This window comes from Lontra canadensis, unplaced genomic scaffold (assembly GCF_010015895.1).
Source record: "Lontra canadensis isolate GAN:19392208 unplaced genomic scaffold, GSC_riverotter_1.0 scaffold15, whole genome shotgun sequence".
NCBI classification, from domain to species: Eukaryota; Metazoa; Chordata; class Mammalia; order Carnivora; family Mustelidae; genus Lontra; species Lontra canadensis.
In genome coordinates this window covers 26,830,947-26,845,271 of record NW_022631009.1, presented here as the reverse complement: position 1 = coordinate 26,845,271, position 14,325 = coordinate 26,830,947, and the positions used below count along the sequence as shown (strand labels likewise).

General features: G+C 40.0%; 1 protein-coding gene across 1 annotated transcript in view; it reads right to left on the bottom strand.

The window, feature by feature from the left end:
- RUNX1T1 (RUNX1 partner transcriptional co-repressor 1) overlaps positions 1-14,325 on the bottom strand; it is a 127,581-nt gene that overhangs the window by 49,614 nt on the left and 63,642 nt on the right. Inside the window, 2 exon segments of the mRNA XM_032858741.1 lie at positions 3,393-3,634; positions 5,911-6,048. Coding sequence (XP_032714632.1) covers positions 3,393-3,634; positions 5,911-6,048 — 380 coding nt within the window.

The following is a 14,325-nucleotide window of genomic DNA, read 5'->3' as shown; positions in this document are numbered from 1 at the left end:
ACCCAATCACTTAAAGGCCGAAGGCAAGTGTCCGAATCTCAATTCATCCCACATGTCACATCTGTGTTACTGCTGATAGGAGTGCTCTTCTGTCTTTCCATCTCACAGGCTTTGTCTACCAAGGCATCCTGGGTCAGGATGAGCGGCTAAGCTGAGTGGCGCGCTGAACAGTAAAGCCCAGTTAAAGGTTGGCCAGTGTTCTGAGGCCCTGAGTCTTATAGAGGGTGAAAATGTTCCCCAGTTATCAAAAATATTCCGTTTATCCTACAGGCAAGATGTACTGCTCAACCTAAATGAGACTGCACTAAATGACCTGAACCGACTCCTAACCTATCCCAGATCAGCCCCAATTACTCAGGGCTTTTATCCTGCAGTGCATATGTTTTGGGGGGGAGGGAAAAGCATCTGCTCAATAGACAACCAACTTCCTGTAAAAGTGTTGGGTAAATTAACTATATTTCGGTTCATCTTCCCCAGTCTCTGTGCAGAATCACAAATGTAAACTGTGTCTCAGCTTCCTCAACACCTCAATAACCCTCAAGTCTGAGGACACTGGGGTACTAGTGACGTAACTCCTTCAGGATATTGCTCCGCCCACTTTTTTGAGCAGTTCCTTTTCTTTTTATGACAAAGTGTGGGGACACCAAATTCTAAGTTTATACTTCTGAACTCAAAACATCTTCACATGAAACTATGAATCAACACTAACTTCCTATGTGTAACAACAGTGATCAGGGAGAGGTTTTTTTTTTGTTTTTTTTTTTTAAATTTTGTCTCAATGGCTTATTTCCTAAAGCCATGCCAGTTGTTTAGTGCATTAAACCTGTTTCTACTAAGTTTTCCTAACTCCATCTAAATAGCAGCAGAATGTGATTCATTATGAATGATTACCCGAGTTCAAGTCACAGGCCTGTCACCACAGTTGGGTACAGCGCTGTATATTTTACCTCTGTAAACCTCAGTTTCCCCACATGTAAAATGTGTATAAAATCACTACCCCAAGTCCCAAGAGTAAATAAAATGGCACACATAAAAGTTTTCAGTCAAATGCTCAAAAAAAGAAAAAACAAATCTGTTCTCTATTAACAAACGGCTGGTTGCCAAAAAGGAAGGGTGTGGGGGGAGTGGGAGGAATGGGCAAACTGGGTGAAGAGAGAGTTGGAAGATACAGGTTTCTAGTTAGGGAATGAAGAAGTCATAGGAATAAAAGGTGCAGCTTATGGGAATATAGTCAATATTATTGTAATAGTATTATATGGTAGTAGATGTCAGCTACACTTGGGGTGAGCAGAGCATAACATATAGAGAAGCTGAATCACTATGTTGTACACCTGAAACCAATGTAATATTGTGTCAACTACATTCAAATAACAAAATTTTAAAAAGACCCATTCTCTATTCACTCGCCTAGCAAATTTTCACTGCCTGCCTATTACATGCAAAGCACTATTGATTAATGTCTTCCCCTAACTTATCTTCCTAAGGTTTTTAGATAATTGCGTATCTTTATAAAAAAGTATTATACTCAAAAGTATGCCATTTTTAACATGTGGGAAATCAACTTAAAGTTACCAAGTTTTTCTGTAATTGAAGTTATGGAAACCACTGTTAGAGACCACATCAAATTTATAAAGCAGTTTTCAAAAAAACATTTTTTTTGTTACATAGAACATATTCATCATTTATGTAACACAATCACTGCTTTGGATTTATTCTGTGGCTCTTAGGTTTAATTTATTTGTGAGTTGCAAAACCCATTATGTAAAACTCAAGAATGAATAAAAAGGAAAAGGTAAGTGATTGACAAAACTAACTGCAATGTGCTGACACAGTTCTGTGGCGATCACCTTCCAAGTCCTGGAGGAGAGCAAGGTGGAGCTGGCAGATTGTGGGAAATGCAAAAGCTTTTTGTTCTTAGGAGTGCAGAGTAGAAGGAGGTAAGAGTTAAAAAGGTGAGTTGCAAAATCTCTGTCCAATGTGAGTTATTATGATTTGAAGCATGTCTACCACACTAGACTCTAACTCGGGCTTTAATTCTGGGGCTTCTTCGGAAAACAAAAAAAAAAAATCAAAAAACAATCAACCAGTATGGGTCTGCACATGATACATCCACATCATAAAAATGAATGATCTATTTCAAGAGAATGGAAACTGGCGCCTGTCACCTGAATTTGAGTTCCGCCATAAGGGCTGAAAATGTGACTCACAGCTTCCCCATGACTCGATTTGCTATGGGAAAATTGCCTTCCTAAGTAAAAATCCTCTACTTATACAGAAAATCACAGCATGTATAAAAGTGATTTAGGACCCCCCCAAATGATATATGTTCTAATTTCCAGTGTGATAATGTATAGAACATGGACTTGTGCTAAAAGCAGTACTTCTGGGCACCTGGGTGGCTCAGTTGGTTAAGCAACTCCCTTCAGCTCAGGTCATGATCTCAGGTCAGGGTCTTGGGATGGAACCCCACATCGGGCTCCCTGCACAGCGGGGGACCTGCTTCTCCCTCTCCCTCTGCTACTCCCCCTGCCTGTGCTCTCCTGCTCTCTCTCTACCGCACAAATAAATAAAGCCTTTAAAAAAAATAAAATCAACACTTCTGTTTTCAAACTAATGGCTTAAGTAATTCTACCTATAACAAAGAACTGTTTTTTTTTTTTTTTTAAACAATTAGTGGTTAGCAGAGGTTGGGAGAGGGGAAAGTGGGGTATTATTGTTTAATGGGTACAGAGTTTCAGTTTGAAGTGATGAAAAAGTTCTGAAGACAGATGGTGGTGATGGTTACATGACATTGTGAATGTACTTAATGCCACTAAACCATCCACTTAGAAATGGTTAAAAAGGTCAGTTTTATATTATGTATATTGTACCGCAATCAAAATTTTAAAAAATGTTATTAGCCTCAAAAATGAAAACACATAGAAGAACAATGTATTCCTGGTTGTAAATCCTTGCTCATCTAGACTGATAAAAAAAAAAAAAAATCTCTCAAAGCAATTATGTCAAAATAAGCAGCCAACTAGATTAAGTGAATCATTAATGCAATAAAAACATTTTGTCATTGCAGAAAGCCCCTAGTCATGCCAAGAGGTTATACCTATGGAATTTTATACACACTACACACACACACACACACACACACACGACTAAGAAAACAATAAATTTGTAGAACCTTATCTTTATTAGTCAAGTAGTACAAAAAACCAAAGTGGGGAGGTCCATACATAATGCACGCTTGAGAACCCTGTTACTACAGAACTCTCAGACTTAAACATGCAATCTCCAGGTGTGGAGTATATTAGAACAAAACAGTCTAGAACAGTCCATATTGTGAATCTCCCACACACACTACCCCTTTCCCCAGAAAATTGGGCTCATTTCCATTTGCTTACCACCAGTCCTAGTACGAGGGTGCGGACTCTCTCTCCTATCTCTGGAGAAATGTCATTGCCAAACTGCTGCAGGGTAGTAAGGAACCGTTTCAGCTTACTGAGCTGCCTGGCGCCACAGGCTGGGGGCAGCTGTTGATTAGCCAGAGAAGAAGAGGAAGAGGAGGAAGGCCCATTGCTAAAGCCATTGGGCGGCGAGGGGGCGCCATTCAAGGCTGTGGGTGAATGGCTCGTGCCATTAGTTACTGTCGAGAGCACAAAATCAGAAAGACAAAAAATAAATAAATTTACAGGGAATATGCACAAGGAAATTATAACCAAGCTTCATTCCCTTTAAATCTAGTGGATTGTGTAATTTAACAACTGTTGGGGGTTTGCTGTAAAATGCTCTGACTTCACAGGATGACCACAGGTTCGGGTCCTCTGTAACTAAATGAGCCTAAGTCCTCACCCTGCGTGAGGGTATTCTACACAGAAGCTGGTAATAAATGGCAGTTGGCTGTAACACAGGGACAGCCCTGCCTCCCATGTGCACATATGCCAACCACCTGAAATGTTTCAAACACAGAACAAATAGTGGTGGGATGTCAGCCTTTTGTCACAGGCTTACATCAGTATAACGGGACCATTCCTTTCTAAACTGTTCCCCCAGAGAAAGTGTACATTTGGTGGAGACTAAATTTATCACTGAACATTTTTAATCATGTTTTGTACACACAACTGACAGCTGTGTTTATAGAAATAGGACTTTCAAGTTTTAACCTTATACCACCCAATTAGAAGGCTATTTTCTCCCCCTCATATTTCTTAACCACTTCTTTAGGGAAAATGCAAATTTTGCATAAGAAGCCAAATGGATATGGTAATTATCAAAGAGTTATTTCAAGAAATTGAAAAGGGACATCTCATTCCAACTAATAGCATGGGTGGGTGGTAATTTGATAACTTCATTTCCGATCAAATTTATTTGAACAACAAGATCACTCGTAAGAACGAGACTGGAAAATGTGGCACATTCCTCACTGAAGACAATGTTGATTTTATTGTATTAAATCTATTAATTCAACAAACTCATCCTTATCAAACCCATCTTTGTAATAGAATGTTGACAGATTATCTCCAACCGTGGTTGGAAGTGTCTTAAGTACTTTTATTCTTCTTAAAAGTTTCAAGATAATGAAAAGGTCCCTTGTCCCAAATGAGAGCCAAAGCACCCTGTCACGGAATGATTGCTCACTAGGACCTCTCACAGGAGACATATGTCTATCCCTGTGGCTTTGGGTAACAACAAACCAAATACAAGATGACAGGGTAACAAGTTGGCACCGACGCAGCCTCCTATTCCTTCCACGTTTGGAAAGGTCTTTTAAATGACAGTGTGACGCTGCCTAAACAGCCTGGGCTGTGTATTTTGCCAATCCCTTATAATCCCATGGATCTGTCTGTTTTTGCCTGTTCGTTATTTTTCATTCATATAGACTTCACGGCACGTGGTCTGTAAATAGTATTATCTGTAACAGATAGCATTTATTAGTTTCACAAATCCTTTATGACACTTTTGACCAGGATTCTGAGACTGACTGAAAACAAAGCTATCCACTACCCCTACTGGAATATACAGGAAAGAAAGAGAAGTTACTCTCTGGTCAGAATGTTCTGTCCTTTCCTGGGACAACCCAGAAAGCAACACACACCACTGATTGAGAACACAAGGCCTGAGTCAAGCTGGAAGTAAGTAAAGATTTAATAAAAGTCTGGCAGGTTCGAGACAAGAAAGATGCTCCTTATTTCAGGAAGTTTTCCATATGTGACTGTTGCCTAAAGCCATACCCCTTCTAACTTAAGACTGCTAGATTTCACTATTATTTGTAAATAACAGAAGAAAGTAGCATTAGAAGATCAGAAGCAACCTGGAAATAACTGTAGGATATTAACATGTTCCAAGTCAAAATGTACAAACTAAAATAAGGAGCTACACGTTGAGTCGAACTAAAAGTTACAATGATAACAAATGGAGTCATAGGCCCAATGAATGCTGTATTCCTCACTGCAGAAATCAAAGCAGACTACAACTCTGAAGCAAAAATGGAAAGGCAGGGGCGCCTGGGTGGCTCAGTGGGTTAAGCCTCTGCCTTCCGCCCAGGTCATGATCTCAGGGTCCTGGGATCGAGCCCCGCATCGGGCTCTCTGCTCGGCAAGGGAGCCTGCTTCCCCCCTCTCTCTCTCTGCCTGCCTCTCTGCCTACTTGTGATCTCTCTCTGTCAAATAAATAAAATCTTTAAAAAAAAAAAATGGAAAGGCAGGCAAATATTGGCGGTCATACAAACTATACTGAAGATGCTATACGTCTGCACAGGCTTATTACCTGCTCACTGCCAATTAAACGATTTGGTGGCGGGAAGGGGTGCTTCGTCTGTGGAACACATTGTTGCTGGATCTTATTTTCCCTTAATTTTCATATGCAGGAAAAAAAAATTTAGACTTTAAAATGCAAACAGGAAATGCAGAAATGCCTACTCACAAGTCGTCGGCGTAAATGAACTGGTTCTTGGAGCTCCTTGAGTTGTGGGGGGAGGTGGCATGGTGGGAGGAGTCAGCCTGGATGGGGTCTTCACATCCACAGGTGAGTCTGGCATCGTGGAGTGCTTCTCAGTCCGATCTGGAGGACGCCACCATGAACAGGTTATTTTACTCCTTAAGCACCTTCGTGGTTTTTTGTTTCTTGTTTTTTGGTTTTGTTTTGTTTTAAGTGGGGCTCCTCTTTTTTACAAGCAAGTGAACAGAAGAAATCCGACATCTCCTATCAATAAAGTAGGCTTATCTACTGAAGTTTAAATCAGGACTTTATCATCCAAACCCCACTTAAGAAGGTGTAGCACAGATGGCAGGACCTCATTTGTAACTGGGTTATTTTACATCCTATTGTTATTTCTGGCTTGGGCAGATGCTACCTTGGTAGTGTTATATGCAAGAGCACAACTTCACTGGAAGCTGAAGCCAACATTAGCAAGAGCTAAAAAAATAGATGGGGAAGTAGAATGGTAATAAACCCTTTAGCTCAGAAACGACACAAATCTGAAGTCTGTTAGGCAGGTGAGATACTTGTAGGAGCCAGCATTTTGCAATGATTTTTCCATAACACCTGCCATTCCTTTTCCACGCTCCATTTCTGGCCTAGTAGATGAAGCAGGTTAGGTCTCCCAGAGACAGTGCTCACATCAATGTTTCTCTGCCCTGCTTGAAAAATTGCCACTACAGGAATGCGGTCTTCTACACAACGAAGGTAAACTAATTTACTCAGAATCTGTGAGTTTATGAACCACCGTTTTAGAAAACATGAGACCAATATTTCGATTAATAATCCCACGCAGAGTAAGAATGGAACAACCCCCAAACTGACAACTAAGAAAAACTGGAGACCGTCTCTCCCTGTATTTTTTCATGCGTGTGGGACAGATATGGAGAAACTTCCTGATTACCCAATAATAAGCATTTGAGCTTCAGGACTGTTTTCTACTAAGTATATTTTTATTTTTCCTTCGAAATTTCAAGCTGCTTTTTTTTTTGGTCAGTCAAATTTGTTTATCAAAGCGACAGATCTCCAGTTTAAAAAAAAAAAAAGTGGGTTTCATTTGTTCCTTCAGATCCAATTTTCTACAAACACCGTGTGCCTGTGCGCACATGCGCACACACGCCCCCCAAAATGTCTGAGGTGCCTCTTACAGTCTCAGATGCAGATGGTTCCCACTTGGACTGTTTAAAATGTAAGACAGACTACTGATCAAGAAAGAGTCTTTTAAAACCTTATGATAACCAGAGGCAGAAATTCTCAAAAATTACTTAAAAGTCTGTTCTTTGAAAATGAAAAATCCAAATTACTACTATGGCAATTCCAAACCCAGCTCACACCTTTATTCAGAGCCGATTCGTTAAGACTTGGGTAGCAAGAGAACATAACATTTTCCAGTTGAAATATACCGTATTAGGGAAAATGTGAGAAAAGAATGAAAATATAATCATCATTCTAAGAACAGCCCTTCGATAACCTAGCAGCCGGGTCTCCAGTTCTTAATCTCAACTGCTGGCTGAGGAGCGACTGTCCCTTCAGTAAATACGTGTTCTGAGTGAAATGATGGTGAAAACACACCATGGAGAGCATTTCTACCTTTTTCTTCCTGTTCATAACTCATCTTCATACTGTAATTCCAGAGCATTTAACACCCAGAATCGGTAAATCACTTACTCTAGGAAAACACAGAAGTTAGGCAGGTTTAAAACCGCTTTTTCAACGGTTAAAATCACTGCACAGTCTACTCACCTCAACCAACCTCAGCAACAAGGGAATAAATAGCTTTCCGCTTATGTTGCAGCTGAGGGAAGAGGTACAGCAGCAAATACAAGTCTCCCTAAATAAAGGCAAATATTTCTGTCATGCCAAGGAAGGAGGGATCGAGGGAGGCTTGCCAAAGTCGGCTGGGAGATAACAGTGGGAACTGCTGGTCCATCTGGTTTTCATTCTGCTAACACTCACGCTGAACTGTGAGAGAAGGCAGTCCAGATACACAGATTTGAAGCACGTGGTCGCACAGAGAGAGGAAGAGCAGGAGGGGGAAGGGGAAGTGGGAATAATGAAAAAATAAATAAATAAAGCAATGGAAGGCAAAGAGGAGAGAGAAAAGATCAACACAGGGAGAAAACAGCCTACGTGCAGAGAAAGTTACTTGGGATGGCTTCGTCTACACCAAAAAGCAGACCCTTAGCGGGCACAGCTCCTACATCATACTTACCTCCATGTACCTCCTGGGCAAAACCTAACCTGGAAAACATATCTTAATCCCTGTGTGTCTTTACTCTGTTTGCCGACGCTAAGAGGAAAGGAAACGAACGATAAAACTGAGAACAGGGCTTCCTCTCCAAACTCGAAATGAACTTAATAATAGTAACAACAACAACAATAAAAGGTAGATGAGTGATATTGTTAAGATTCTTCAAATGACACCGATACCTGAAGAACAATAACCACTAAGCCAATAAATAGCAAAAACAAAAAACAAAACAAAACAAAAAAACAAACGCACCGCTGCTTCTAACAGGAATATATCCATCCTAACTGGAATATACGTATACTATGTATAGACTTGGGATTTTGACTCTAGCCAGATTTCTGTGACGGTTAGCTTCACTCTGATCAAATGGAGCTCCAACCCAGAGGTCCTACAAACTTAGACAAAGTGGGACCATATGTAACTCATTCTATGCTGTTCAGTGCAATCAATCCAGGATGGGGACCGATGGTGAAGTAACCAGCCAGGCCTAACCCATACACATACACACACATACACACTCTCTCTGGAGTAGAGAGATTTAAGATAAATTCAGAAAATATGTTTCAAGTATGCTGAGTTCTGTTGCATTTGTTTTGGATTACTTAAAAAAAAACATTTTGAAATATATATTCTTGAAACTTTTATAGCAAACAGCAAAAGAGCTATGATTCAACCACTGAAGTATTTCACTCCACTTCAAATTAGAGGACACAGTAAAACCAATATTAAGTTAGAATATTTCTTATGCAATTTTTTAAGTTTCTGAAAATTATACTGTTCTTAGACATAGTTTCTATTTTTAGTCCCTGCATGGGGAATGCTGACATTTATTGAAAGACTGACACAAAATGATAAAAAAGAAAAAAAAAAGAAAGAAAACAAGTCTCTATCAGAGCAGGAAGGTATATATAATCGAAAGGACTGACTTTACTTCTACCTTAGGATTCTCACCACTTCTAAATAAAGATCTCCCCTATGGGGTAACATTTCAACTCACCTGGCAAATTTCCAACACATATGTCCCAAAGATGGCTGAAACATGGAAGAAAATGTGGCATATATAAATACATTACTGATACCATTTCAATATCCAATTCAGTGTCAAGGCCTTCTAGAAGTGGTATGTTTTCCATTTCCTTTTTTCTTTTTTTAGGTAAAAAGAAGAGGTATGGCATAATCTACCATAGCACTTATTTTACTTTTAGTGAGTTCAAACAGTTCCAGATGTGTTTTTAAGGTAGGAAGACGAGGCATTCTGTATTTGCCTTGTTTACATCCTATTTTAGAGATGATTCAGGTAAATAGAAGTTCAGGGCTGGTAGACAGAACATCTTTTTCTCTCCGCGTTCATCATGGCAATTATAATAGAAGAATTAGCTGTGTCCAAGGAGATGTTATGGGTTGAGAAACCTCTTGGCGCATTAGCAGTTTGGCCAGAGTTAGTCTGACTGGAGTAAGCGAGCACCAGCTATAGGAGCGAGAAGTTCAATAAAGCGGAGTAAGCCCAAGAAGAACTCAAGTACTACCACCGGGAAGGAGAAGACAGTTGGGAGGCACAGAACTAGGTACAGAATTTTTTATTTCTATGCAAAACACGGCAAACACAGACCTGACAAGAGAATCACTTAGTGACTCCACTGTCTGCGTGTGAGACGCTGTAAGAGACTGTCTGCAGACCGGCATGGTGTTCACCCAGCCTCCACAATGCTGCCATCTCATTTCCCTGCTGAGCCCTTCTGGAAAGTTCATTCCTGCTTGGAACCCTTGAATAACACCTGAGAATAAAAGTCTAATGCTAACATTTTACACCTGATGGAATGAGACAATGGATGACTATTTGGAATAGTAGATGAATTTCCCAGTTAGGACAGACTTGGTTTCAAACATAGACTCAGCCCTTAGCAGTGGGTCCTCAGGCAAGTTATCTGGAGAATGAGTTCCTCATAAGAATAGGGATACAATCTTCTCTGCCTCCTCAGGACCCTGACACAGTGCGTACTCACGTCAGGCACCAACATGTGTGATTTCCATTCTCTTGTGCCTGCCTCTTTGTGATCCATTCATGGCTTTATTTCCAATGCCTTCCCCTCAATGTCTATGCTCTATCTGTACAGGGCACCTAGACACTCCCTGGTTTTTCTGCCTCCCTTTTTGTGCTGTTGTTTCCTTCATCTAGAAGGATCTGCCCCATCTACCCCATTCTTCGCTGCCCATTACAGACCCTCTTACAGCTCTTCCCAGGTGCCCCAGGCACCAACCACATCATGCTTGCTGGGCCTTTATTTTAGCATTTACCGCAGCCTATGTGGACAATAGTTGTGTGTCTATATGTACGTGCATGTTGTATACCCAATCACCCCAACCAGGGAAAACTACTTGATGGCATTTCTTCAAATGTTTCATTTAAAAGATAAACACACAACCATCAACAGCATATAAATATATAATTAGAAAATCGAATGTAGGTAACATGGGAAAATGCTGGGGACCTGAAATTTAGTTCGACTTTGTGATCAACTTACACGGTTTTACATGGTTAAGTGGAAGAATGATCTGTTACCTCACGTCTTATCACAGGTGTTTGATGATGACTGTTTTTTCCCCCCTGAAACACAAATATGACCTTAACTCTTTCATCATTTAAAATCTTCGGGAGGGAGTGTCTATTGTTCACAGAATACAATATAAGCTCATGAGCTTAGCTTACATCACAGATACTATTGAGTTCCTGCTGAACATCCCTTCTCCCTTTCTTTCTTGCTGGAAAAGTCCTGATTTTGCTCAGGTTGTCCCACTCCCCTTTATCAGCAATAGGTTTCAGAAATGAGGGCTGTGCTCCACTTCTGGACAAGGGGTCATGAAGGGAGGTCTATGGAAGAAGTTTTAGGAAAGACTTCCTCACTATCTAATCAGAGACCCAAAGAAGAAGCAGACCCTCTCCTTCCGATAGGCACCGTTATATCTGCGATTACTTCACTTCACTTCTTTGGGGTCTATTTTTCGTACCCATAAAATTAAGCATCTTAGATTATATGACCTCGGGGATCTTTCGCAAACTCTAATATTCTCTGGTTTCTTTCTACAGATACAGCTTATGTTCATTTCAAATGCAAAGAAGACTACCCAGAGAACATAAATCTGACAATAAAGGGACCACACAATTATTTTGAAATTGGTGATTATAACCAGACTTCCTCTGTTCACATAAATATTTATGTCCATAAGAATGTGTATGCATAGAAATCTTTACCCACAAACATGACAATTAACATCTACCTCTTGTTTTCAAATACACCTTTAATCCTCATTACTACATCTCTACCAGTTTTCTGGTTATGAAATAATCCTACCAATGTCCACTTGTCCCTGTTTAGTTACTCACTTTCATAGCCCAGGTTAAAGAGAGTACTCTATACTCACTTTCACTTCCGCCTCATTTCCCATGCTTCAAGTACTTCCAGTGGACACCTACAAGACTGTCTGCCTAGGAAGTTTCCCTCCCCAGACTGGGACCTTCCATAACTACTAATCTCGTAACTACCATGGGAGTCACCATGTTCTTTCATGACCTTGTATGAAGAGACCAGCAGCTGGCTCAGGCACAGAACCTCATCCAAGATGTGCAATGTCAGTCATTCTCCAAACATTTTTACCTATAGATTTGAAGGAAGAAAAACAATCCCACTCCAGACGTCAAAAACTGCACTCCCTACTGTCCTTCATTTTGAGAAAGCAGGTATTTCATGAGAAAGGCAGCAACTAACAGGCAGAAAGAAATGATGAGAAATGGCATGAGAGTATCCTGATAGTGCTAGGTAAAATTCATCATTCTCCTAGATCTTTGGGGCTAGCAGCATCTCTAAAATTCCTTCAATGTGATCTTCCAAAGCATCTACAGTTTCCAGTCCATCTATCCCTCCTTTGCCTAAAAACTAGTTTGAGTTACTTTTCGCGTGAAACCAAAGAACTCAGACTAAAATAATACTGGAATGTAACATCAAGGTAGTCTCCTAACTCCCACTGAAACTCTTCAATGATCTCTTCATTCTTAACCAACAAACACTGGGTACTTTACCTGGCACCTTTGTAACATCTGACACTGGTTCACCACTCCCTCCCTTTTGAAACATTGTCCTCCCCAGGATTCCACAATTCCAACGCTCTCCTTGTTTTTCTCAGGCCATCCCAGCTGCTCCCTCTCAGTTTCTTTTATGGCTCACCTTTCTCCACCTTTGTGATAACCACTGATACCTCCCCCAACATTCCTGCATAGTTCCTCTTCAAATTTTCATTCTATACCTTTTACTTAGTGACTTCTTTGGTGTGCTAATGGTCTCCAAATGGCCCTTGTGTGATGACCTATACCCATTCCTCTAGACCTCCCACCCCTCCCAAGTTCTACTCTCCAAACATCCAGAGGGCTAATCCCTTCCACAACCTGGAAGGAGGGATTCAACCCCTCCCCATCCATCATCTCTCACCAGGTCTAATCAACAGCCCACTGAATGGTCTTTCTTGCCCTGTACTATTCATCTCTGGTCCATTCTCCAAATCACATAGTCATTTCACCATGTATGTCACAGATGTGATCAGAGATCTTACTCCTCCTTAACTCCTCTTCTTAGTAATCTTCAAAGACCTTTTGTAATGTTAAACATAAAGTCCATGTGTCTTAATGGGGCATTAGAAGACCTGTGGGACCCATCTGATTCCTTTAACTGCTCCAGACTCATCTTAACTCCTCACTTCCACCCCCATCCCCACCTCTGAACTAACGCAGCTTTAAATTCTTGTGGGTCAATCAGGCGTCCCTCACACCGCATCCTTTACCTTCCTTAGAATATTCTACACTCCACTGCTGCCTGGTTAAGTCCATTGTTCCTTTAAAACTTCTCTTGTGTGTCACTTCAGCCAAAGAACCCTCCGCTGATCCAGACAGGCCCATCTCCCTTACTACCCTGTCTAGATCCCTCTTAGAGCACTCACCACACTGTATTTAAAACCAAGTCAGTCTCTCCACCTAGATCATAATTTATTCAAGGATACTGAAGACATCTTACTTGTTTTTATATTCTCAGCACTCTAAACAGTGCCTGATACACAGAAGCTGTTTGGTGCATTTAGTATTTTAAATGAATATGGATTGCTATAATGTCATAAGGGAGGTCTATAGTCATAACCCTGAGACTCCAGAACTTTCAAGAGATATGATAAATTTAACTTAAAATCATCTCCATCTTTGTTCTATCATCCTAAAAGAATTCTAAAAAGAATTTCTATATTCTAAAAACACTAAATCACCAAAGATAAATCTAAAAAGACACCAGTAAATTATTGAATTCACCAGCCTTTCAGTAATCACAACATATTCTCTAAAAGCCTTTTATATTTTTAAAAAGGCTATGTAAGGCAATTTATATACATATAACCCACAGTCACCAAAAGCTCCCTTTTTGACAGTAATTGTGCAATCATACATATGCACATTCAAAATGAAGAGAAAAGCATATTATGAACCCAAAACACTATTTTTTCCTACATTCCACAAGAGTTTCTGCTGCTTGTCTATAGATGGTGGGATTACACATTATTTTTAATTTCTTGCTATTTTCTCATTTATTCAAATGTTCTACAATAAGAATGTTTTATTTTTACAAGCAAGAAAATACACACACAAAAACCAACTTATTAGGATAAGTCACCTAGAATCTGGCATTGGGCACTGCACCAAAATCTCTGCATGCTTTGTCTCGTTTTAAACCTATGAAAAGTTATTACAGATTTGCCCATCTTATAAAAAGGAACTGAGTCCTAGGGAGGTTGGACAATCTGTGCAAGATTACAAGCCAGAACCTATTCCAGGCCTTCTTAGAGTTCAAGATCATCTAAAACTAATGTTCTTTTATACATGATCTAGGAAATTGAAATAAAGACACATTCTATAAATGTTAAATTGAGAGTAAGCATCATACTAGAACTTCATCTTCCAATATTACTGGTACTGACCACCTGTGACCATGTAAATTTTAATTAAAGTTAAGAAAAATTTAAAATTTAGTTCCTCAGTCACATTAACCACACTCAAGAGTTCAACAGCCAAGGCTACACAG